Genomic DNA, 23,778 nt, shown 5'->3' with positions numbered 1-23,778 from the left:
GGGAAACTGAAATGGGGAGAAAATGGTAATGACATGAAAAGGGACCTGCAGTAACCTGTGAATCTCTTGTGCTTGAAGAAGCCCGGCGATGCTCCGTTCATGCTGCAACACACATTGATGGGTTTCCATGGCACCATGACCTGTCTAGCAGTATCTCTCCATTCACAGTTGACAAAAGTTGCTTAGATGCATGTTGTGTTTTGGCTGCAGGCAAAGTGTTGCTGCTTTGCTCACGAGAGACAACTGGTGTCTCATTAGGAGCCTTCTCTTGTTATTCTCTGAAAACAGTCAAGACATCTGCAGAAAGTACAATTTCAAAATACGTACAGCTCCAATGGCACAGGCTGCAAAAACTGAAATCTAAGTAAGATGAAATATCTCAAATAAGGGTGATATTTGCTTATTTTCTGTCTAATAAGAAAATTCTTCTCACTAAGCAGATTTTATGTTAGAGTGTTTTACTTGTTTTAAGTGTTTTGCTCCTAAATGATCTCAGTAAGATATTACAGCTTGTTGCCTGGATTTGATGACCTATATTGAGTAAAACATGCTTGAAACTAGAATATCAACTGCGCCATGATGTCATGTTATCGATGGAAAAATACATTTTTAGACAATATGATTTGCCTGAGCGGCTAGGAGACCCCGAGAGTAACAAACGCTTGCCTTGTTGCCTTTCCATTAAGAACAATAAATTATTTTTTAGTATAAGTTTGCAGACTTTGTTGACGCGAATCCCTTAGGGGTGATGGACGGCTGGGCAGCGCCTGAAGAGCTGCAGCCTTCCACCGTGGCCCCCACTCCCTCCCCTCTGTTGCTAGTATCGAGTTGTATGTTGTAATATGTATATGTGCTTTGCTACAGAGGTTTTTTTAACTCATCCTCCCCCAGCGTTTACTGAAATCTAAGTAAGATTAAATATCTCAAATAAGGGTGATATTTGCTTATTTTCGGTCTGATAAGATAATTCTTCTCACTAAGCAGATTTTATGTAAGAGTCTTTTACTTGTTTTAAGGGTTTCACTCCTAAATGATCTCAGTAAGATATTACAGCTTGTTGCCGGGATTTGATGAGCTATATTGAGTAAAACATGCTTGAAACTAGAATATCAACTGTTGCAAAGCTGTGTCATCAACACTCACAAGTATAAAACTACTTTTTTAAAGTCATCATTTCTTATTTTAAGCTTGAAAAAAAAAACATGACTTTGACACAATTGTGTCTCATAATTAAAACGGATGACAGCCAAATGGACTTTGCTGTTTTTTTTTTCAATGAAACAATAGAAAATACGTACTCATAAAGTAGTACAGTTGGCACAGTACAGTAATCTGACAGTTAATATTTAAACATTTAACATTTGACATTTCAAACTATTTTGAACAGAAATAGTTCATGCACATTCAGATAAATTCCTCAAAATTACAATTAACATTTTTTTGGCCGGGCCGTATATATGCACACTAATTGACTGAAAGAGCACGCACTTGCAAGATGATGTCATGTTATCGATGGAAAAATGCTTTTTTAGACAATATGATTTGCCTGAGCGGCTAGGAGACCCCGAGAGTAACAAGCGCTTGCCTTGTTGCCTTTCCATTAAGAACAATACATTAGTTTTTAGTATAAGTTTGCAGACTTTGTTGACGCGAATCCCTTAGGGGTGATGGACGGCTGGGCAGCGCCTGAAGAGCTGCAGCCTGCCACCGTGGCCCCCACTCCCTCCCCTCTGTTGCTAGTATCGAGTTGTATGTTGTAATATGTATATGTGCTTTGCTACAGAGGTTTTTTTTAACTCATCCTCCCCCAGCGTTTACTGAAATCTAAGTAAGATGAAATATCTCAAATAAGGGTGATATTTGCTTATTTTCTGTCTGATAAGATCATTCTTCTCACTAAGCAGATTTTATGTTAGAGTCTTTTACTTGTTTTAAGGGTTTCACTCCTAAATGATCTCAGTAAGATATTACAGCTTGTTGCTGAGATTTGATGAGCTATATTGAGTAAAACATGCTTGAAACTAGAATATCAAGTGTTGCAAAGCTGTGTCATCAACACTCACAAGTATAAAACTACTTTTTTAAAGTAATAATTTCTTATTTCAAGCATGAAAAAAAAATCATAAATTTTGACACAATTGTGTCTCATAATTAAAACAGATGACAGCCAAATGGACTTTGCTGTTTTATTTTCAATGAAACAATAGAAAACACGTACTCATATAGTAGTACAGTTGGCACAGTACATTAAACTAATATTTAAACATTTAACATTTGACATTTCAAACTCTTTTGAACAGAAATAGTTCATGCACATACAGATAAATTCCTCAAAATTACAATTACAATTTTTTTGGCCGGGGGCCGGGCTGTATATATGCGCACTAATTGACTGAAAGAGCACGCACTTGGCGCGATGATGTCATGTTGTCGATGGAAAAATGCATTTTTAGACCATATGATTTGCCTGAGCGGCTAGGAGACCCCGAGAGTAACAAGCGCTTGCCTTGTTGCCTTTCCATTAAGAACAATAGATTACTTTTTAGTATAAGTTTGCTGGTTTCAAGAAATGTAATGCCGAGCGCATATCATTATGTCAAGATAATGGCACTAGCATTTACTTCATTTAAGAATATTTTTCAACATACTGAGCAAAAAGGTCTTTTTTTTTTCTACCAAGAAAAGTGCACTTGTTATTAGTGAGAATGTACTTATTTTAAGGTATTTTTGGGTTCATTGAGGTTAGCTAATTTGACTTGTTTTGGAAAGTCTTGGCAAGTCAAATTTTCTGGTTCTATTGGCAGATAATTTTGCTTAGTTCAAATAAAATACCCCTCATGTTTGTATTTTTTTTTTCTTGTTTTCGAACACTGACTTTTTGCAGTGTAGTAGTGAATCGTGTTAGAGCTCTGCAATTTATTGAAGGTGACTTTGTTTCTAATTACATGCAATGGTATTTTGCATGGCAAAATAGAGATATACAAACATATACTGTGCTCTCTGGTAGCAAATGTAAAAAAAACTAATTTGGTCAGAGAAAAAACAGACTAATTAAACTGTAAGATTAATACCTGGTGATGGTTTTGTCTTCTTCTTACACAAGCAAATGAATTGGGGGCAAAATTAAAAGGGGTCCCCTGTTCCCTGATGCAATTATTTCGTGTTCACTTATGTTTTATTCCAACTGATGATATAAATTTCAGCAAGTCGGAATCCAGCATGGCACCAGTGGAGAGGATCTGATGGGCTTTTTTCAGAAATACACATCAACCTATTACTTAACCTCGTTCAATTCAAACATGCATTTTTTGCCTAGTGAGGCATAAATTCATATAGCCACGCTCCTTTTAATGCCCTCGAATCCCAGATGTTTAGCATTTGTAACTTTTTCATTACAGAAACTACATTCACGAATCATGGATCTGTCCGCAGCTGACTTGCTCCAAGAACCCGAGAGAAGTCGAGTCTTTTTACTGTCGAGGAACACGGATTCTCCTTCGACTGTAAGCTTACTGGGAAGCATTTATTTTCTGTTTTTATTTTTTCCACATGAGCCATAACTGTGCCCTCGGCCCACTCAAGAAATCATTACATGATATTAAAATACAGACCTTACTATCTAAAGACCTGACCCTTACCCACTCTCAGCAGATAGAGCTACTAGTATCACTTGACATTAAGAAGAAGAAAAAAACTTGTCATATTACCAGAAAGCCATCGATTAAGTGTGGTTGTCAGTAAAAATTACGTTATGGGACAATGTGCTCTATTAGTCACCTTATATATTATGTATTAAGGCTCAAAAGTGAGTTGGCTATAAATGAATAATGTCCAAAAAGGATGATTTTCTTGCATTACGTGATATGCACATGCAAGACATGTTGGAATGAGATTGGCTGCCTTATCTCATTTACTCGAGCCGAGTAACAACCTTGTAGTTGAGAACAGCTGTTCAGTTTACTTTAGTATTTGTTTTGATCTCTTAGGAGAGCCAGATGAATGGAAAGTCAGGTCTGCCCATAAGCAAGTGTGTGAGCCAGCTCAGTCTGACAGCACAGGCGCCGGCGTACCCACGCAGCAGCTGTAGCAGCAGTGAGTTGTCTTTGTCGAGTGCATGCAGCGAACTCTCCAGCGGCTCCTACACCTGGAATGATGGACGCTCCTGCGGGAAAGGGGTAAGCGTTCCTCACTGGAGTGCTGCAGAGGCATTTTTTTTAGGATGACTTCCATTCTTATGTGTTCTTGTTCTACAGCAGTCATCTCTCACCTGGGAGAAGAGGCTAAGTTTGGGATCATCTGCACCGAGTAATATCAGCATACCCGCAGAGGAGCAAATACCCACCAGGCGCAAGGAGACCAACATATTAGAGGGGTTGAGAAAGCTACAGAGGCGAAAGCATAAATCCTCGTCCTCATCCAAAGTCTCCAAGTCAGGCTATAAAGACTGCATGAACTCCAACGAGGGCATTTACTCACTTGGTATCAAAAATAGCAGTAAAGGGGTGTCCAAACCCACCCACATAGGAAGAGCTTCTGCTTTTGTAGGCAAGAAGTTACTGTACGATTCTGACGATGCAGATGATGAACTTGCACAATCTGGCCGTGTAGATGACATCCCCACTAAAGACAGCTGGTTCAACTGCACAAGGCTCTCCCACAGCATTTCTGACAGTCTGTGTAGCTGGGAGGGAATACAAGAGAGTGGGGTTGGGGGCGATAGTAGCTCAGGCCTTGCGGCGACAAAGCCTTCCACTGAATTGGACTCGAAGGAGCGTCCTGAGAAACTCATGAGTTTCATCAACAGCTGTCTTTCTGACAGCGGGCGGCCATCAGCTTTCACTAGAGTTTCAATGCTGCATGTTACCGCTTCAAATCCAGAGGCTTCCAATGGCTTTTCAGATATGGACGATCTAGAAGAACTGAGCTGTGATTCTAGAGACTCGTGGATACCTTTAAGCCAACAAGCAGAGCAAAAAGAGAGGATTTCCAGGGATACCGCCAAACTGCTAATTCCACAGCGCTTGCATAGGGACCAAGCACACACCCAGTCTGCAGATGGGAGACCAGAACCTGTCAGTCTAATTAAAGACCCTAGAGGGGGCAAGAGTATGTCCGAGGAGAGTGTCTTGGCAGAATTTGATGCACAAGGTGAGCCAATTGAACTGAGTCCTCAGAAGCTTGAAACAAGGGTTGCAGTTAGCAAAGTGGTGACTGAATACAATGGACTAAACCCCCAGGAAAGGCCAACAAGACAGAAACCAGCAAATATAGCAAACTACACAGCTCTTGAGTCACCAGAGAAGCCATCTGAATATGAGGTCAAGACAAGCAAAATAAGCAATAGCAGGGTGGGAAACACAGAACGGGTGTCAATGCCGTTAACTCCACATAAGAAGCTGATTAAACCACCAGGAAATCGAGCAAATAAAGGACATTCTATCCCTCCCCTTAATGATTCTGCCAGTACCAAGTATGGTGGTTCAAAACTACTCAGTCGTAACAAAACTTCCTCATCCCCAATCAGATTGTCGAAGGGCACTACTACTGAGCCCAGTAACAGTGGAAACTCAGGAACTCCTGGTCAGCAAAAAACACCCCCACCTCCAACAACTAAAATGTCCAGGTTCATCAAGAGCTCACAGAACACCAAGGTGGTGAACTCCAAGTTGTCTAACAGGGCCGAATGGAGCAAGGACTCCTGCCCCAGTTCACCCCAACTCTCAAGGAGACACATAGAGTATGCTGACAATGGTGAACAGCCAACCAGAGATAAACACTGTGAAAGCATTAAAAACAAACTCAGGTCCCCTTCACCACCTCCTCCTCCTGGTCGCACCACCTCTTTACTGATAAAACCAAATTATGATGGGTCGCCACAAGCACATAAAATAGGGGTGGCACAGCCACAAACACCAACCACTGTGAGGGGACCTCCCCCAAGTTACCACACATCTCTTCAACCAAATATGCAAGCTACTCTACCCATTAAAGATAAAGAGTGTTTAGACATGGATGCAGGCTACGGGACTGCACTTGCACCTCAGAAACTGGTTGATGAAGCCAGTCAGCACCTTCAAAAGTCCCCCGCCAAGACACCTATTACAGGCACTTCCAAGCAGACGACTGCAAAAGGCTACCTCCCTCCCGCAAACTCAGGATTGGACCTGGATTCTGAAAATGCACCTAAAAGCTTGAAGAATGTCCCCCCTCCTTATAGTGCCCTCAGAAGACCCTCCTTTCCAAGTAAGAGAGGATCCACCCATGAAAATGACCAGCAGTCTGAGCAAAAGCCCCCAATTAATTTGTCAATATTAGTTAAGGACGTTCCTCAAGCTAAAACAGAGCTACAATGTGGTAAAAATGTAGTCAGCCCACCAAGCTCGGTTTTGACATCGCCTAACTCAGCAGAAAAGAGCCAAAAGACTCGCATCCCTATGGGTTTTAAAGCTTTTTTAAAATCCCCCTCCAGTCATAAAAATAACCCCTTGTTACCAGGCAAACAAGAAAAAGATCATATCAACTTAGTTTCCAAGGAGAATGTGACTTCAAATGCCTCTAGCCAGCGTGACAGCTTTCAGCCTGTGTACAGTACTGATTCCCCACCCAAGATGTCCCTCACAGAGGGGAAAAGTGAGGTCCACTCTAGGTCACTAGAAGAAGAAATAAATCCCACTTTGCCACTAGAGGAGGAGGATGTCAGCGATAAAGGGAAAAGGAACAGTCAACTTTTTTCAAGGTCCATATCTATCGCCACAAAACCCCATCTAAAGCCAGCCCTGGGAATGAACGGGGCCAAAGCCCGCAGCCAGAGTTTCAGCACCAACTACACTGAAAAGCCACATGTTAATGTTCTGGAGGGAAAACCCAGAACTCATATCATCACCAACTCCGCAGAAAGGGGGAACTCTCTTTCTAGACAGGCTTCCTTGGAGGTACCCAGTGTTGTTGGGCTAACAGAAAGTCCAGTCCATTCTCCCAGGAGTAGACTCAGCTATTATGCAGGTATGACTGTGGTCAACAATCAAAATGGACTATCTGAGAAAAATCTTAAGTTAAACTCCAAAGTTGAGGGATCTCAGTGCATTGTGAAGGGGGAAGATGTAATCTCACCCTCTCACAAGGACACGCATGGTTTTCCCATCAGTGAAAAGACGGGTCTGAATAACCAAGCTTTAAACATCTGCAAGCCGGGGAAAGTCACCTCACAGTTTCAGTCTCCAGCCGCTTGTCCTTATATCCTAGAAAACCGTGTTCGAGAGACAGGAGGCACAGCGAGTAGCCCTAATGAACCAGAATTAGCTCGAAATAGCTTGGAGGTCAAAACCCAGACAGACTCACCAAACAAACCCTCGGATATTGAGGAGAAAAAAATCAGCCCATCAGCCTGCACTATAGAAGAGAAGGTCATGCTGGGAATCGAAGAAAATTTGCAAAAATGTCAAGAACAACAGAAAGTTGCTGCTAGTGAGGCCAAACAAAAGACGGGCCCTTCTCTGGCAAACTGGTTTGGATTCCGGAAGAGCAAACTTCCAGCTATGGCCGGAAAGAAAGCAGAGTCGCCGAAAGGAAAGGAGGAGAAGAAAGAACTAAAGATTGGATTGGTCCTTGGAGGCAAACAGACTAGGCTGGACAAGAAGAAGGAGAAGAAGAAAAGTGACAGTCTGGAGGCTCAGAATGAGTCTGAGATGAATAATAAGCTGAGCTCCATTATGGACCACTGCAACAATCAAATGGGGCAGATCGCCACGCAGATCCAGTGCACGACATCGTTCATTGGCAAAGACCAGTTTGTGAAGGAGATTCTTGGCAGGTACGTAAAGTTCTTCACAACGATACAAAAAATGTAGTTGTACCTCAGGATACCAGTTTGATCGGTCTTTTTTGAATCAAAAACACATTTTAAATAATACATATTGTATAAAAACAATACAACAAATGGTATAATAGTTGTAGTATTTAATGGACAGCATTTACCCTGGTGGGTGGACTTCTCCTTCAAGCTGTTTCTCCGTCAAATAAACTATCAGCAACATATTCATATTTCCATGGATGAATGCTTGTCATTTACATATTATTTCAACGTCCTTGGCTGGCGTTATCAACTCCTTTTGCTTCGGTATGGTGCAGCGGTGCGACGCTCGAACAGCTTCATCAAGTTGGCTACACACTCTGTCATGTGTTTGATCATCCACTTCGTCTTCTCGGCACCTTCCTTCACAACTCATGATTGGAAAAAAAAAAAAAAAAAGTAATGTCCATCTCTAGCTATAAACTATTGCGAGCGAGTAAGACCAAATGTTTTGGCCGGACCTTAGGGGATTCCCTGGGACATTCAGTATAATAACTAGCGGTGGGGAGGCTTGTAACCCGGATTTTTGCTGGCATCCTAAAACGTAACAATTAGCCGAGAGACAGCTGGTATCCCCAAAAACTCAAAAGCTGGGGTACTCGTATCCTGAGGTAATACTGTATCCCTAACCCTAACCCTAACCCCTAACCCTAACCCTAACCAACCCTCTTTCTTTATTCCTAACTCCAACCCTAACCCCAAACCCTAACCCTAACCCTAACCAACCCTCTTTCTTTATGCCTAACTCTAACCCTAACCCCAACCCCAGCCCTATCCCTTACCCTAACCAACTCTTTTACTTTATGCCTAACCCTAACCCAAACCTTAACCCCAAACCTAACCCTAACCCTAACCCTAACCCTAACCCTAACACTCTAACCCTAAACCTACCCCAAACCCAAACCCTAACCCTAAACCTAACCCTAACCCTTATTGCAGAGGACGTCCTGTCACTGTAGGTAGCTTGCGTTCTCTCTCAACCCAGCGTTCATTCAGACAAGGGTTGTACCGGTATTAGAAAAGTATCGCGATACTAATGAATCATATTCGGTACTATACCGCCTCTAAAACGTACCGGTCGTCGTCATCACGTCGTGTCAGGCAGACAAGCATGTTCAGCAGCGCACAATCACGGAGTACTTACAAGCAGACAATGTTTGTAGACAGAAAAGGGAAAACGGACGGATTTCGGTTTAATAATTAAAGATAAAGGTGAAGCTATTACCCTGAAACGCCCTCAGGAAGAGGTGCATTAAGACATGGCTAGCTAGCTAGCGGCTGATTGATTGATTGATTGATTTATTGAAACTTGTATTAGTAGATTGCACAGTACAGTACATATTCCTTACAATTGACCACTAAACGGTAACACCCGAATAAGTTTTTCAACGTTAATCAATTCATGGCTAATGTCTATCGGCAGCGTTGTAACTACTTCTGAAACACTAATCTTTGTCTCCATGGCGACAAATACAGTATATTTATTTCAAGCACCATCCCTATAGGGCGAGTGATATCTATTCATGCTACACTACACACCGCAGCACACCGGAGTCGTAATACGGGATGTGTTAAAAAAAAGATCCACGGTTAACAAAGTCAAGACAAATTTACACTATCTCCAATCATTATCCATCTAGACAATTATCTTAACTTTCAACACACTGCATACAAGTGAATTAAGGGCATACTTAGTCAACAGCCATACATGTCACACTAAGGGTGGCCGTATGAACAATGCCAACACTGTCATAAACATGTGCCATATATGAAACCATATTAAACAAACACATTTGGGGAGAATATTTGCACTGCAACACAACATAAACACTAAAGAACAAATTCCCAACATTCCCTGCAGAACCAACTCTTCCGGGACGTGACAATATACACAAACGCCATTGGTGGATCTACACCTAACATCCACTGTAATGATACCACGTACAGGAGCGTATCTAGTCGACACTACAATGACTACATCAATATATTTTAGCATCACAAAATCTTATTTGGCTTTTAAAAAATATATATATTATGTTAATAAACTCAGGAAATGTGTCCCTGGACACATGAGGACTTTGAATATGACCAATGTATGACCCTGTAACTAATTGGTATCATCCAAAACTAATGTAAAGTATCAAACAACAGAAGAATAAGTGATTATTACATTTTAACAGAAGTGTAGATAGAACATGTTAAAATAGAAAATAACCATATGTTAACAGTAAATGAATAAGTAGATTAATAATTCCTTTTCTACCACTTGTCCTTAATAATGTGTACTAAATAATAGGTGTATAAATGACACAATGTGTTACTGCATACGTCAGCAGACTAATTAGGAGCCTTTGTTTGTTTACTTACTACTAAAAGACAAGTTGTCTAGTATGTTCACTATTTTATTTAAGGACAAACTTGCAATAAGAAACACATGTTTCATGTACCCTAAGATTTTTTTGCTAAAATAAAGCCAATAATGCAATTTTTTGTGGTCCCCTTATTTTAGAAAAGTACCGAAAAGTACCAAAAGAGCAAAATATTGGTATCGGGACAACACTAATTCAGACATAAGCAATCATGTTGCCGTCATGTGCAGAATGTATGTGAGATCAATTTCCCCAAATTCTAAATCCAATTGGACATATTTTGTTTCACATTTGTTGGTGTTTTGCTTTGTGTTAAATAGAGATGCAATGATGTCTCCTGGCAGGGCGGTGGGGATGGGCAACTCTGTGGTTGCCTCTCCGACAGGAATCTCCACACCCAGAAAACTCACGGAGATGAAGAGCAATATGAAGATCTGTCCGGACGCGGCTGTGAGTTGAGCCTGTACTCCCCCACAACTCCATGGTTTTGTACTTCAGTCCACAAAAAGTCTGCTTTATCAGCATGATATCACCCTCATACGAGTTCATATCTCTTGGACAGGCATGTTGCCATTAAGTTAAGACTTTGCTTACGTCCTCAAAATAACACAATTTTCCAAGTTAAAATGACGTTCGGATGTTTTATTATTTATTATGAGTAAAAATATTTCTTGAGTGAGCTTGGAAAAAGGAATGTTAAAGGGAGAAGGCTGAATGGAGACAAAAAGACAGCACTGCAGAATAACATAGGGAATTTAATCCTGATGTGGGATTTCGATAGCACTGAGGAGCCCCCTTATCAGAGGCACTCAATTTGACAAAGAGGCCATTTAATACCATTCCCCAAGCCGTTCATCAATCCTCTCTCGACAAAACACCACACAAGAAAGACACTTTATGACCTCTGTGACTTATTTGCACCCAACAGGAAAACATCGTTTTAAAGAATAACCCAATTATAGACATCAATTGTGTTTAACGCTACTCTAATAGATAGATAGATAGCTAGATAGGTAGATCTTTATTGTCATTGCACAAGTACAACGAAACTTTCTTGTTAGCACAAACCCGTTCAAGATTAGACAAACAAACAGTGTACAGGTTTACAGAACAGGAACGCTGATGGGTCGCCACAAGGCGCCCCGTAAAAGATGGTAAAAAGGTAAAAAGCTGGGGACAAAGATGAGTAAAAAGATATAATCTAGACTGGGCTCCTAAGGGGGCCTAGTCTGGAGTGGGAAAACAACTCCATGCAAACATAAACACGTTACATTTATGTGTGTGTGTGTGCCCAATTGTCTTGGGTGTGACTGTTTTTTTATAGACTGAGGCCGATCTGCAAAAGTTCGACTCCAGGTGTCGTTGAGGAGGGAGGGAGGTCGAAAGCGTCCATCATTGAGGTGTCCTCGGGGGTGTTTTTCAGAACAGCCTGGTCCTGTTTTCACAGCGTCAAGGCAATTCGAGGGAGTCAAATCGTAGATTAGGATGCTTGTTTTCCGCGAGCAGACAAAACAATGACTAATCTTAAAGTTAGTATTATTTTGCAGATGATACAACTGCATTTTGTTCGGGAGAGAACACACAGAAGCTAATACAAATAACAACAGAAGAAATGAACAAATTAAGAAGACGGTTTGACAAAAACAGACTATCTTTGAATTTCAGTAAAACTAAAATAATGCTATTTGGTAACAGTAGAAGAGAAAGTCAAAAACAAATACAATTAGATGGAGTCGACATTGAAAGGGTAAAATAAAACACATTTTTGGGTGTAATAATAGATGATAAAATGAATTGGAAATATCATGTAAAAAATATACAACATAAAGTAGCAAGAAACATGTCAATAATGAATAAAGCAAAACATGTTCTAGACCAAAAATCAATTCATATTCTCTACTGAGAATATCTGAGTTATTGTGCAGAAATATGGGGAAACAACTACAAATGTGCGTTTCATTCACTAACTGTGTTACAAAAAAGATCAATTAGAATAATACATAATGTTGGATGTAGAGAACATACAAACCCTTTATTTATTAAATCACAAATATTGAAATTCAACAATTTGGTGCATTTGCAAACAGCTAAAATTATGTACAAAGCAAACTATAACCTACTAGCCAAGAATATACAACAATTCTTCTCAACAAAAGAGGATAAATATAACCTTAGAGGAAAATCCAATTCAAAACATTAGTATGCACGTACAACACGTAAAACCTTTAGCATATCAGTATGTGGAATTAAATTACGGAATGGATTAACCAAAGAAATCCAACAAAGCACCAATATGATTCACTTTAACCTCTTAAGGCCCAACCTGTTTGTTTACATGTTTTATTTTATTTATCTTTGCTATTTGGGCTTATTGGACCCTAATTAGAATAAAAAACTAAGAATCATATTTTTATATGATGTACTTAGTCCATAAGTACACAAACGTGTACTTCATGTTTAGTGACATGCTAATTCTTATTTTTACACTTTTTTTTTTTCCAAATTCCCATTGTATGTTATACTCTTCTGACACCACCAGATGGCAGTATAAGTGTCCACGTAAGTGGCCATAAGACCCCAATTCATTAGTGTACACAATTTTGGAAAGAAGAGCTAAAAGGTGCTGTCCACGTATGTGGCCACTAAGGCCTATAGAGGTTAAGAGACTGTTCAAACTATACAAGTGTTCACAAAGTACACAGAACAAGAATTATGATGAACATCTTGAACCCATTTTTTAAATTTTTTTTAGGAATATTTATGTATTTAATATTTGTTTGCTTACTATGGTATATTATTTATTTATTTATTTGTTCACTGTTCTGTTACAGAGAACAAGGAAATGGGATAAAATTGCTATGGTATGAACAGGGGTAGGAATAAATAAGCTCTGCTTCTTCCTACTCCTTTTCGGACGTGCTGTAATGAAACAACTGGAAATGTGTGATGCATTACATTGTATCGTATAAAAAATGAAACTGAACTGAACTAATCGGGGAACATTTTTAAGCGTGTTCAACAACATTTGCACGCTGATGTCCCTGTGTGCTTCCCCCCAATAGACCCTCCTCATTAGTCAGAAGATGGACCTCCGGGCTGACAACAAAGAGGTGCACATGGCAGACGCCGCTTGTCAAGACCACATGATGGGTGAGTGCTACTGCTGATGCTAAAGGAGCGTGTCCCTCAAACGTGGCTATACGGGCTGAAGTGCATCCATGGGACATTTGGCGATGTCATCGGAATAATACATGCGAGATGTGAGGATGGTTGTTATTATTGCAACGTCTTACTCACCAGAATGTTTTTGTCACTCTGCCATCCGACCTTAAGATCGCAGTGACTCAGTGACTGCATGTTATCACGTTCTGTGGAGAAAGTGTTAAAGCTGCAACTTTGATGAAACACAATTAGATTGCGTTCCATTACGCATGCACCTCCTGGTACCCTAGCACCTCCGAAACCCTCAAATCTAAACTCCAAACATCTCAGAACAAGCTAGTCAGGTTACTTCTAGACCTCCACCCCAGATCCCACCTCACTCCTACCCACTTCTCTAAAGTGGGCTGGCTCAAGGTGGAGGACAGAGTTAAAGAACTTGCACTGAGCCTGGTCTATAAAATCCACTACACCTCCCTGATACCGAAGTACATGTCAAACTACTTCCTTAACGTAAATGACCGCCATAACCACAACACCAGGGGGAGCTCCACTAACCACGTTAAACCCAGATTCCGAACTAACAAAGGTCTTAACTCATTCTCCTTCTATGCCACATCAATGTGGAATGCACTCCCAACAGATATAAAAGAAAGGGCATCTCTATCCTCCTTCAAAACCGCAATAAAAGTTCACCTCCAGGCAGCTACAACCCTAAACTAACACCCTCCCCGGATTGCTAATAATCAAATGTAAACAATCAAATGCAGATACTTTTTCTTATGCCTTCTGATCTCTCTCTCTCTCTCTCTCTCTCACTCTCTTTCTCTCTCTCTCTCTCTCTCTCTATATATGTCCACTACTTGCTGTCCATATCCTACCCCCCCCCCACCCCCTCCACACCCCTGATTGTAAATAATGTAAATAATTCAATGTGATTATCTTGTGTGATGACTGTATTATGATGATAGTATATATGATAGTATATATCTGTATCATGAATCAATTTAAGTGGACCCCGACTTAAACAAGTTGAAAAACGTATTGGGGTGTTACCATTTAGTGGTCAATTGTACGGAATATGTACTTCACTGTGCAACCTACTAATAAAAGTCTCAATCAATCAATCAATTCAATCCCACAAAAAGTCTGATGCACTATCAATGCGCTGCAGATCAAATACAGTGGAGTTTTACGAGCCTTACTCTTGGTAGGTTTCAAAGACAGCTTTTGTCTTGTTACCGGTCACTCAATGTAACACAAAATTTTTGTGATAACTTATAAACAATTATTCTAACAAACTGTTTTCATACTGTTTTACTTTCTTCTTTATTCAAGATTTTTTTTTTTTAAATTAATTTATCTTATATGATTTTTTTTTTTTTAAAAGGACCTTATCTTCACCAAACCCTTGTGTAATGTTCATATTGTTGTTACTCAGCCAGCGTTTGTGGGTCTGATGGACCCGTTGCATTTTGTGGCTTTTAATGCATCACAATCAAACACTTTTATGTTAAAATACTGAACAGATGTTTACCTTTATCCCAATAAATATCCGTACAGTTTATTCTCTTTCTGCCAAGTATTTGATCTACATAATCTGGACTGGACCTGGGTTTTGTGTGGTGTTCGGGTCTGTGGGACCCGTTTTCATTTTTTATTAAAAGAAAAATGATACAATTAGTTAATTTTTCAAACTGAGACTCACTGACTTTGGCTCATTTTCTGTGAAGAACATATGTCAGAATATATATTTAATGACCACACACCATACACCCCCCCTACACATTTATATTACATATAAGATGTCCGGGGCTAATAGGATTGTGGAAACTGATGTTCTGTGTACCACCCACACACCCCACACACACACACAGCAGGCCTAAACAGGAGGAGGACAGCGTGTAGGTACACAGAACATCAGAGGGTCAAATGTGCGAGAAAATGAGAGCAGACAGTGTTGACAAACAATGTTGCAACCTTGTGTGGGAACCGCAGGTGCAGAAACACAAAAAAAGAATCCCTATGGGATGCAGAAACTGGCAGAGAAATGTTCCGTGCAACGTTCATATTGTTGTTACTCAGCCAGCATTTGTGGGTCTGATGGACCCGTTGCATTTTGTGGCTTTTAATGCCTCACAATCAAACACTTTTATTTTAAAATACTAAACAGATGTTTACCTTATCCCAATAAACATATGCTCAGTATTTTAACGTGTGTGTGGGTGGTACACAGAACATCAGTTTCCACACTTCTACTAGCATCGGATCCAGTGGACCAGGACATCTTATATGTAATAGAAATGGCGTAGTGGGTAGAGCAACCATGCCAGAAACCTGAGGGTTGCAGGTTTGCTCCCCGCCTCTTACCATCCAAAAATCGCTGCCGTTGTGTCCTTGGGCAGGACACTTCACCCTTTGCCCCCGGTGCCGCTCACACCGGTGAAATGAATGATGAATGAATGGTAGGTGGTGGTCGGAGGGGCCGTAGGCGCAAACTGGCAGCCTCGCTTCCGTCAGTCTACCCCAGGGCAGCTGTGGCTACAATGTAGCTTACCACCACCAGGTGTGAATGAATGATGGGTTCCCACTTCTCTGTGAGCGCTTTGAGTATCTAACAATAGAAAAAGCGCAATATAAATCTAATCCATTATTATTATTATTATTAGAAATATGTAGGGGGTAGAGATGCGCGGTTTGCGGACACAACCGCGGAGTCCGCGGATAATCCGCGGGTCGGGCGGATGCATGACGAAAAAAATAGATTTTAAATAGATTCGGGCGGATGGCGGTTGAACCAATTGGGAAATATATATACATAGTTAAATGTTATTACCCACATACGAAAAACGAGCAGCACTCTTTGAAACAGGCGATTATTCATCAGGCACTGCTGCAGCTGTCACGACAAATTTATTCCCCCCTACAAAAACCTTCCCCCCATTTACTTCCGGGGCTGCGTCCAATAAAGTCACAAAGTTGCTTAACCGGCACGCGACTGTCCTGTTTCGCGCCTGTACAAAAAAAAAAAACAATCGATTTCTTCAGATTCCCGCAGCTGTCAAAGACGAAGTATCCTTCCAGCGACGGGCAGTCAAAGCCGAAGTGCTATCGATCGCTGTCAATGACGTAAGAGGAAACATGACCACGGAAGTAAATGGGGGGAGGGGGGGGGGGTTTGTAGGGGGAAGAAATTTGGCGTGACACACCACAACACAACACAACAGAATAAGAAGAAAACAATAAAAAGATGGCAACGCCGGCTGCAAACGTGGTACGCGACAAACTAAAAAAGGGAATACTAAAGACCAGGGAAAAAAACAACAATAATAGTCAACACTTTCTTAATGGAAATGACAATAATATTATAATAATGATAAATAATTGTATCACGCATTAATATCTCTTAGCCTCCAATGCGTGGCCAAGAGATATTAATGCGTGGCACGCATTGAATGTCTCTGCTGCATTGGATCAGTCTCCTTTCTGCCTTGCATCGTCTATATTAGATATATAACAACGGGTGGGTGGCGGGCGGTTGTGGTTTTGATAAAATGTTAGTTCGGGTGGATGGCGGGTGGATGACGACTTTTGTGATGCGGTTGCGGATGAAATAATTGCCTATCAGCGCATCTCTAGTAGGGGGGTGTATGGTGTGTGGTCATTAAATATGTATTCTGATGTATGTTCTTCACAGAAAATGAGCTAAAGTCAGTGAGTCTCAGTTTGAAAAAAATAACTAATTGTATCATTCTTCTTTTAAATAAATAAATAAATGATAAATGGGTTATACTTGTATAGCGCTTTTCTACCTTCAAGGTACTCAAAGCGCTTTGACACTATTTCCACATTCACCCATTCACACACACATTCACACACTGATGGCGGGAGCTGCCATGCAAGGCGTTATCAGCACCCATCAGGAGCAAGGGTGAAGTGTCTTGCCCAAGGACACAACGGACGTGACTAGGATGGTAGAAGGTGGGGATTGAACCCCAGTAACCAGCAACCCTCCGATTGCTGGCACAGCCACTCTACCAACTTCGCCACGCCGCCCCTTAATAAAAAAATTAATAAAAACAATAAAAAAATTAAAGCGGGTCTCACAGACCCGAACACCACACAAAAACCAGGTCCAGTCCAGATTATGTAGATCAAATACTTGGCATAAAGGGAATAAACTGTACAGAGAGGCAGATCTGAGGGGGAAATAAAACAGGTAAAACTGGTAGTGATTTACATTACAAAGTATAAGTCCTTTGAATATAAGACAAACTAATACAATGGGAAGTCAACACACTTGCAAAGCACTTATAAATGAGCACGAAGAAACTTGTTTTTAGGCTCCAGAGCACAAAACCAATAAATACAGGAAAACAAATAGAGGCTCGCCAACAGACAGTGAAGGTGTCATCACAGCAGCTTCCTCTCGCCTCCAAGCGTGCAGCCTGGACGTGATAGCAGCTCATGAAAAACTACATTATGTCCACTTGCTGTTGCCTCGGGCTGGAATTGCGGAGGAAGTTGTTATAGTTTGCTTATAGAGAGCATTTCGAACTGTCAGGCCTGGCATTCGATTATACAGTTTAGTAATCTACGGCTGTGCTCCCTCCCTGGTACATATAAGAGCCCCCACCCCACCGCCATACCCTTGTGTTATTTATTCAGCATTTTTACACCGCGAAGTGAGTGTTCTCGAGTGAGTCAACCGACAAGCTGGCTGTCCCGCCGTGCATGTTTACATCCAATCAATCTCGCAGGTTCTGCATGTGCTCACGGATATCAGATGGAGAGTGTGCACAAAACAGGACTTCAGCCATGGTTTTTGTTGTTGTTGTTGTTGCATGGGGCGACGAGGTCCGCTATAATAAGCAGATGCTATGTTCTTAGTATGACGCCAGGACCTGGGCCACACCGCCTCGTTCCCGTCCGCAGACGGCGGTTCACTTTAACGGTGTCCATTTGTTGCTGTGGTTCATACTGTATGCCAAGTGAGTTCAGTAGTGTGTATGAGAGTGTTTCAGTAGGGTGTGTGAGAGTGTTTCTCTAGTGTGTGTGAGACAAAAACATGTTAGTTGTTTATGTGAGAACATTGCAGTAGTGTATGTAACAGTGTTTCAGTAGTGTGTATAAGAGTGTTTCAGTAGTGTGTATAAGAGTGTTTCAGTAGTGTGTATAAGAGTGTTTCAGTAGTGTGTATAAGAGTGTTTCAGTAGTGTGTGTGTGAGAACAATATTTCAGTTGTTTATGTGAGAGCATTTCAGTAGTGTATGTAAGAGTGTTTCAGTAGTGTGTATAAGAGTGTTTCAGTAGTGTGTGTGTGAGAAAAAGATTTCAGTTGTTTATGTGAGAGTGTTTCAGTAGGGTGTGTGAGAGAAAAACATTTTAGTTGTTTATGTGAGAGCATTGCAGTAGTGTATGTAAGAGTGTTTCAGTAGTGTGTATAAGAGTGTTTCAGTAGTGTGTATAAGAGTGTTTCAGTAGTGTGTGTGTGAGAAAAATATTTCAGTTGTTTATGTGAGAGTGTTTCAGTAGGGTGTGTGAGAGACAAACATTTTAGTTGTTTATGTGAGAGCATTTCAGTAGTGTATGTAAGAGTGTTTCAGTAGTGTGTATAAGAGTGTTTCAGTAGTGTGTGTGAGAACAATATTTCAGTTGTTTATGTGAGAGCATTTCAGTAGTGTGTATGAGAGTGTTTCAGTAGTGTGTGTGTGAGGAAAAAGATTTCAGTTGTTTATGTGAGAGCATTTCAGTAGTGTGTATAAGAGTGTTTCAGTAGTGTGTATAAGAGTGTTTCAGTAGTGTGTATAAGAGTGTTTCAGTAGTGTGTATAAGAGTGTTTCAGTAGTGTGTATAAGAGTGTTTCAGTAGTGTGTATAAGAGTGTTTCAGTAGTGTGTGTGTGAGAACAATATTTCAGTTGTTTATGTGAGAGCATTTCAGTAGTGTATGTAAGAGTGTTTCAGTAGTGTGTGTGTGTGTGAGAAAAAGATTTCAGTTGTTTATGTGAGAGCATTTCAGTAGTGTGTATGAGAGTGTTTCAGTAGTGTGTGTGTGAAGAAAAAGATTTCAGTTGTTTATGTGAGAGCATTTCAGTAGTGTGTATAAGAGTGTTTCAGTAGTGTGTATAAGAGTGTTTCAGTAGTGTGTATAAGAGTGTTTCAGTAGTGTGTATAAGAGTGTTTCAGTAGTGTGTGTGTGAGAACAATATTTCAGTTGTTTATGTGAGAGCATTTCAGTAGTGTATGTAAGAGTGTTTCAGTAGTGTGTATAAGAGTGTTTCAGTAGTGTGTGTGTGAGAAAAAGATTTCAGTTGTTTATGTGAGAGTGTTTCAGTAGGGTGTGTGAGAGAAAAACATTTTAGTTGTTTATGTGAGAGCATTGCAGTAGTGTATGTAAGAGTGTTTCAGTAGTGTGTATAAGAGTGTTTCAGTAGTGTGTATAAGAGTGTTTCAGTAGTGTGTGTGTGAGAAAAATATTTCAGTTGTTTATGTGAGAGTGTTTCAGTAGGGTGTGTGAGAGACAAACATTTTAGTTGTTTATGTGAGAGCATTTCAGTAGTGTATGTAAGAGTGTTTCAGTAGTGTGTATAAGAGTGTTTCAGTAGTGTGTGTGAGAACAATATTTCAGTTGTTTATGTGAGAGCATTTCAGTAGTGTGTATGAGAGTGTTTCAGTAGTGTGTGTGTGAGGAAAAAGATTTCAGTTGTTTATGTGAGAGCATTTCAGTAGTGTGTATAAGAGTGTTTCAGTAGTGTGTATAAGAGTGTTTCAGTAGTGTGTATAAGAGTGTTTCAGTAGTGTGTATAAGAGTGTTTCAGTAGTGTGTATAAGAGTGTTTCAGTAGTGTGTATAAGAGTGTTTCAGTAGTGTGTGTGTGAGAACAATATTTCAGTTGTTTATGTGAGAGCATTTCAGTAGTGTATGTAAGAGTGTTTCAGTAGTGTGTGTGTGTGTGAGAAAAAGATTTCAGTTGTTTATGTGAGAGCATTTCAGTAGTGTGTATGAGAGTGTTTCAGTAGTGTGTGTGTGAAGAAAAAGATTTCAGTTGTTTATGTGAGAGCATTTCAGTAGTGTGTATAAGAGTGTTTCAGTAGTGTGTATAAGAGTGTTTCAGTAGTGTGTGTGTGTGAGAAAAAGATTTCAGTTGTTTATGTTAGTGTTTCAGTAGTGTGTATAAGAGTGTTTCAGTAGTGTGTATAAGAGTGTTTCAGTAGTGTGTGTGAGAGACAAACATTTTAGTTGTTTATGTGAGAGCATTTCAGTAGTGTGTATAAGAGCATTTCAGTAGTGTGTATAAGAGTGTTTCAGTAGTGTGGGTAAGAGTGTTTCAGTAGTGTGTATAAGAGTGTTTCAGTAGTGTGTGTGTGAGAAAAAGATTTCAGTTGTTTATGTGAGAGCATTTCAGTAGTGTATGTAAGAGTGTTTCAGTAGTGTGTATAAGAGTGTTTCAGTAGTGTGTATAAGAGTGTTTCAGTAGTGTGTGTGTGAGAAAAAGATTTCAGTTGTTTATGTGAGAGCATTTCAGTAGTGTATAAGAGTGTTTCAGTAGTGTGTGTGTTAGAAAAAGATTTCAGTTGTTTATGTGAGAGCATGTCACTAGTGTGCATAAGAGTGTTTCAGTAGTGTGTATAAGAGTGTTAAAGTAGTGTATAAGAGTGTTTCAGTAGTGTGTATAAGAGTGTTTCAGTAGTGTGTGTGTTACAAAAAGATTTCAGTTGTTTATGTGAGAGCATGTCAGTAGTGTATGTAAGTGTTTCAGTAGTGTGCATAAGAGTGTTTCAGTAGTGTGTAGAGTGTTTCAGTAGTGTGTATGAGAGTGTTTCAGTAGTGTGCATAAGAGTGTTTCAGTAGTGTGTGTGTGAGAAAAAGATTTCAGTTGTTTATGTGAGAGCATGTCAGTAGTGTATGTAAGTGTTTCAGTAGTGTGTATAAGAGTTTGATTGTTGATTCTGAAGTCCCTGGGCAGATTTGGTACAGCATGGCAACATAAGCTAGCTGAATTCTGATTGGATAAGTAAATTAAAACATTATTTTATCTTTAACTATGATCATGCAGTGTGTCCCATAAACTGCCAAGATACCTGTGGCGGTGGGGGCGTGGCTATGGGCGTGGTCACCATGACATCATCGAGTAATGTGCATAATTTACTACAATGATATGATTTTCTCTAAAAAGGCTCAAAAAATGTATACTTACTAATTAATAACAGTTTTGTTTTAAACGTCCATCCATCCATCCATCCATTTTACAATATAATTACAACACTTTATGTACATATTTATATACAGATTTGAACAATAAGTTATTCACTGAAATATATTTATTAATTGTGGTTCTTACAAAAAATATATCTTATAAAAATATAAAAGCTAAAATGTCTCTTAAAGCTCTGCCCCTTTAATTAGTGCATACTAAATAATTTAACTTTAGCCTACTACTACAAGCATATTATTTACCAGCAACATAAAGTGAAACAGAGGCAGAGGTGTCCTGCCACAGTCAGTAACAAATAAACAGAAAACAATAGGGGTCAAATACAAATAAGGCAACAAGAGAAGTATCCTACACTTCTCTTTTGTAAAGTAAATGTGAACAGCCTATATGGGCATCTACATCAACTATATGATTTGCCTGAGAAGCTAGACAAAAAAACAAACAAAAAATACAAAAAAAATAAAAATAAAATATATTTTATTAAAAATAAAAAATAAATCTATTTGTGGCGGACGTAATTATTTTGTGGCGGGCCGCCACAAATACATGAATGTGTGGGAAACACTGTCATGATTTCTGGTTATGTTAGACCAGCAGAGAAGGCCTTGCTGGCCTGACGGTCCACCACTGCTGTAAGCCCTGACCAAATGTCTCCATTGTCTCCTCAAGTTGTGCCGGTTTATACTCCAGGATCGGGAAATTATTCATGAATTATTTGGATTTTAACATGGTCCAAATGTTTTTTCTCTCTCCTTTGCACCGACGGCGGAAACTTCTGCAGACGTCTTGTACTCTCACCAGCCCTTCCGTTGTGTGTGAAGCCCTCGTTCCTCATCCTGTGTGTTGACCCCAGCTTCCCCAGATGTCACACTCCTTTCCTTGTCACTTTAGGCTCCGGGTGTCAGATGAGAACGCTCGACAGCGGGATCGGCACCTTTCCTCTCCCTGACTCTGTCACTCGGGCTAGCGGTCGCCATTTCCCCAAGTCCGAGTCTAGCCCGAATGGGGTGACTGCCGAGTTCCGAGCAGGGCCGGCCTCCCATCCAACAGACTCCTCACAATCCAGTGTCAAAGTGCCTTCCCCTCCCAACACCAACCTGCATGCTCGGTCCAGCTTGGGTCACTCCCTGTCCGACCCGTCCGTTACCCACAGTGTTGACGCCTTGGACGCCCAGACTCGTTTACCCCAACTGGCTCGTAAGTTACCTCTTCCATTGATATATTGAATCAAAAACCTACACTTCTTTAGTCATGCGCAACTTAGTTTCAGTGCCTTCAAAGTACCAGTAGAGTGGAGAAACAAGTTGACTTTATATGCTTCTTTGTGTTTCATCATATCCATTAAACCGTATCCAACTGTATGTACAATTTGCAAAGTATGTGAGGACACCATTTAGACATCACAAAATGCCACAAATTCAGTCAGCTATTTTGAATATTCCCCTACTTTCAGAGGTTGACGTCACGGTAATAATGCTTCTGCACTCTGACCATGTTATTAGAGCAGTCATACTGGAAATTTGCAACAATATTGGAAAGCGCTGTGGTGTTAGTCATCAGAACACATATGCTTGGCTTTTTTCATGCATTCAAAATCGAAAATAAATGGCTAACAAATTAATGAATGAAATACGTTTATTTCGGTCATATAATCAACCATCAACCATTAACCATCAGTGTTTCCCATAAACTGCCAAGATACCTGTGGCGGTGGGGGCGTGGCTATGGGCGTGATCACCATGACATCATCGAGTAATTTGCATCATTTACTACAATGATATGATTTTCTCTAAAAAGGCTAAAAAAATGTATACTTACTAATTAATAATAACAGTTTTGTTTTAAACGTCCATCTATCCATCCATCCATCCATTTTACAATATAATTACAACACTTTATGTACATATTTATATACAGATTTGAACAATAAGTTATTCACTGAAATATATTTATTAATTGTGGTTCTTACAAAAAATATATCTTATAAAATATAAGAGATAAAATGTCTCTTAAAGCTCTTCCCCTTTAATTAATGCATACTAAATAATTTAACTTTAGCCTACTACTACAAGCATATTATTTACCAGCAACATAAAGTGAAACAGAGGCAGAGGTGTCCTGCCACAGTCAGTAACAAATAAACAGAAAACAGTAGTGGTCAAATACAAATAAGGCAACAAGAGAA

At 40.1% G+C, this 23,778-nt stretch overlaps 1 protein-coding gene across 9 annotated transcripts in view; it reads left to right on the top strand.

Moving 5' to 3' along the window:
• LOC133660024 (nck-associated protein 5-like) overlaps positions 1-23,778 on the top strand; it is a 254,191-nt gene that overhangs the window by 212,392 nt on the left and 18,021 nt on the right. For 7 of the 9 annotated variants that reach the window (XM_062063066.1, XM_062063050.1, XM_062063084.1 and 4 more), the window contains 6 exons: positions 3,399-3,503; positions 3,987-4,175; positions 4,254-7,810; positions 10,563-10,668; positions 13,281-13,368; positions 22,485-22,790. In XM_062063066.1, the coding sequence (XP_061919050.1) occupies positions 3,399-3,503; positions 3,987-4,175; positions 4,254-7,810; positions 10,563-10,668; positions 13,281-13,368; positions 22,485-22,790 (4,351 nt within the window). Of the gene's footprint in view, positions 1-3,398; positions 3,504-3,986; positions 4,176-4,253; positions 7,811-10,562; positions 10,669-13,280; positions 13,369-22,374; positions 22,791-23,778 lie in introns of those variants that run through there. The other 2 variants (XM_062063058.1, XM_062063121.1) reach the window with 2 other exon arrangements.

The sequence above is a fragment of the Entelurus aequoreus genome, linkage group LG01 (assembly GCF_033978785.1).
Source record: "Entelurus aequoreus isolate RoL-2023_Sb linkage group LG01, RoL_Eaeq_v1.1, whole genome shotgun sequence".
NCBI classification, from domain to species: Eukaryota; Metazoa; Chordata; class Actinopteri; order Syngnathiformes; family Syngnathidae; genus Entelurus; species Entelurus aequoreus.
The sequence above is the reverse complement of the archived record's forward strand: the minus strand, read 5'-3'. Positions and strand labels throughout refer to the sequence as shown.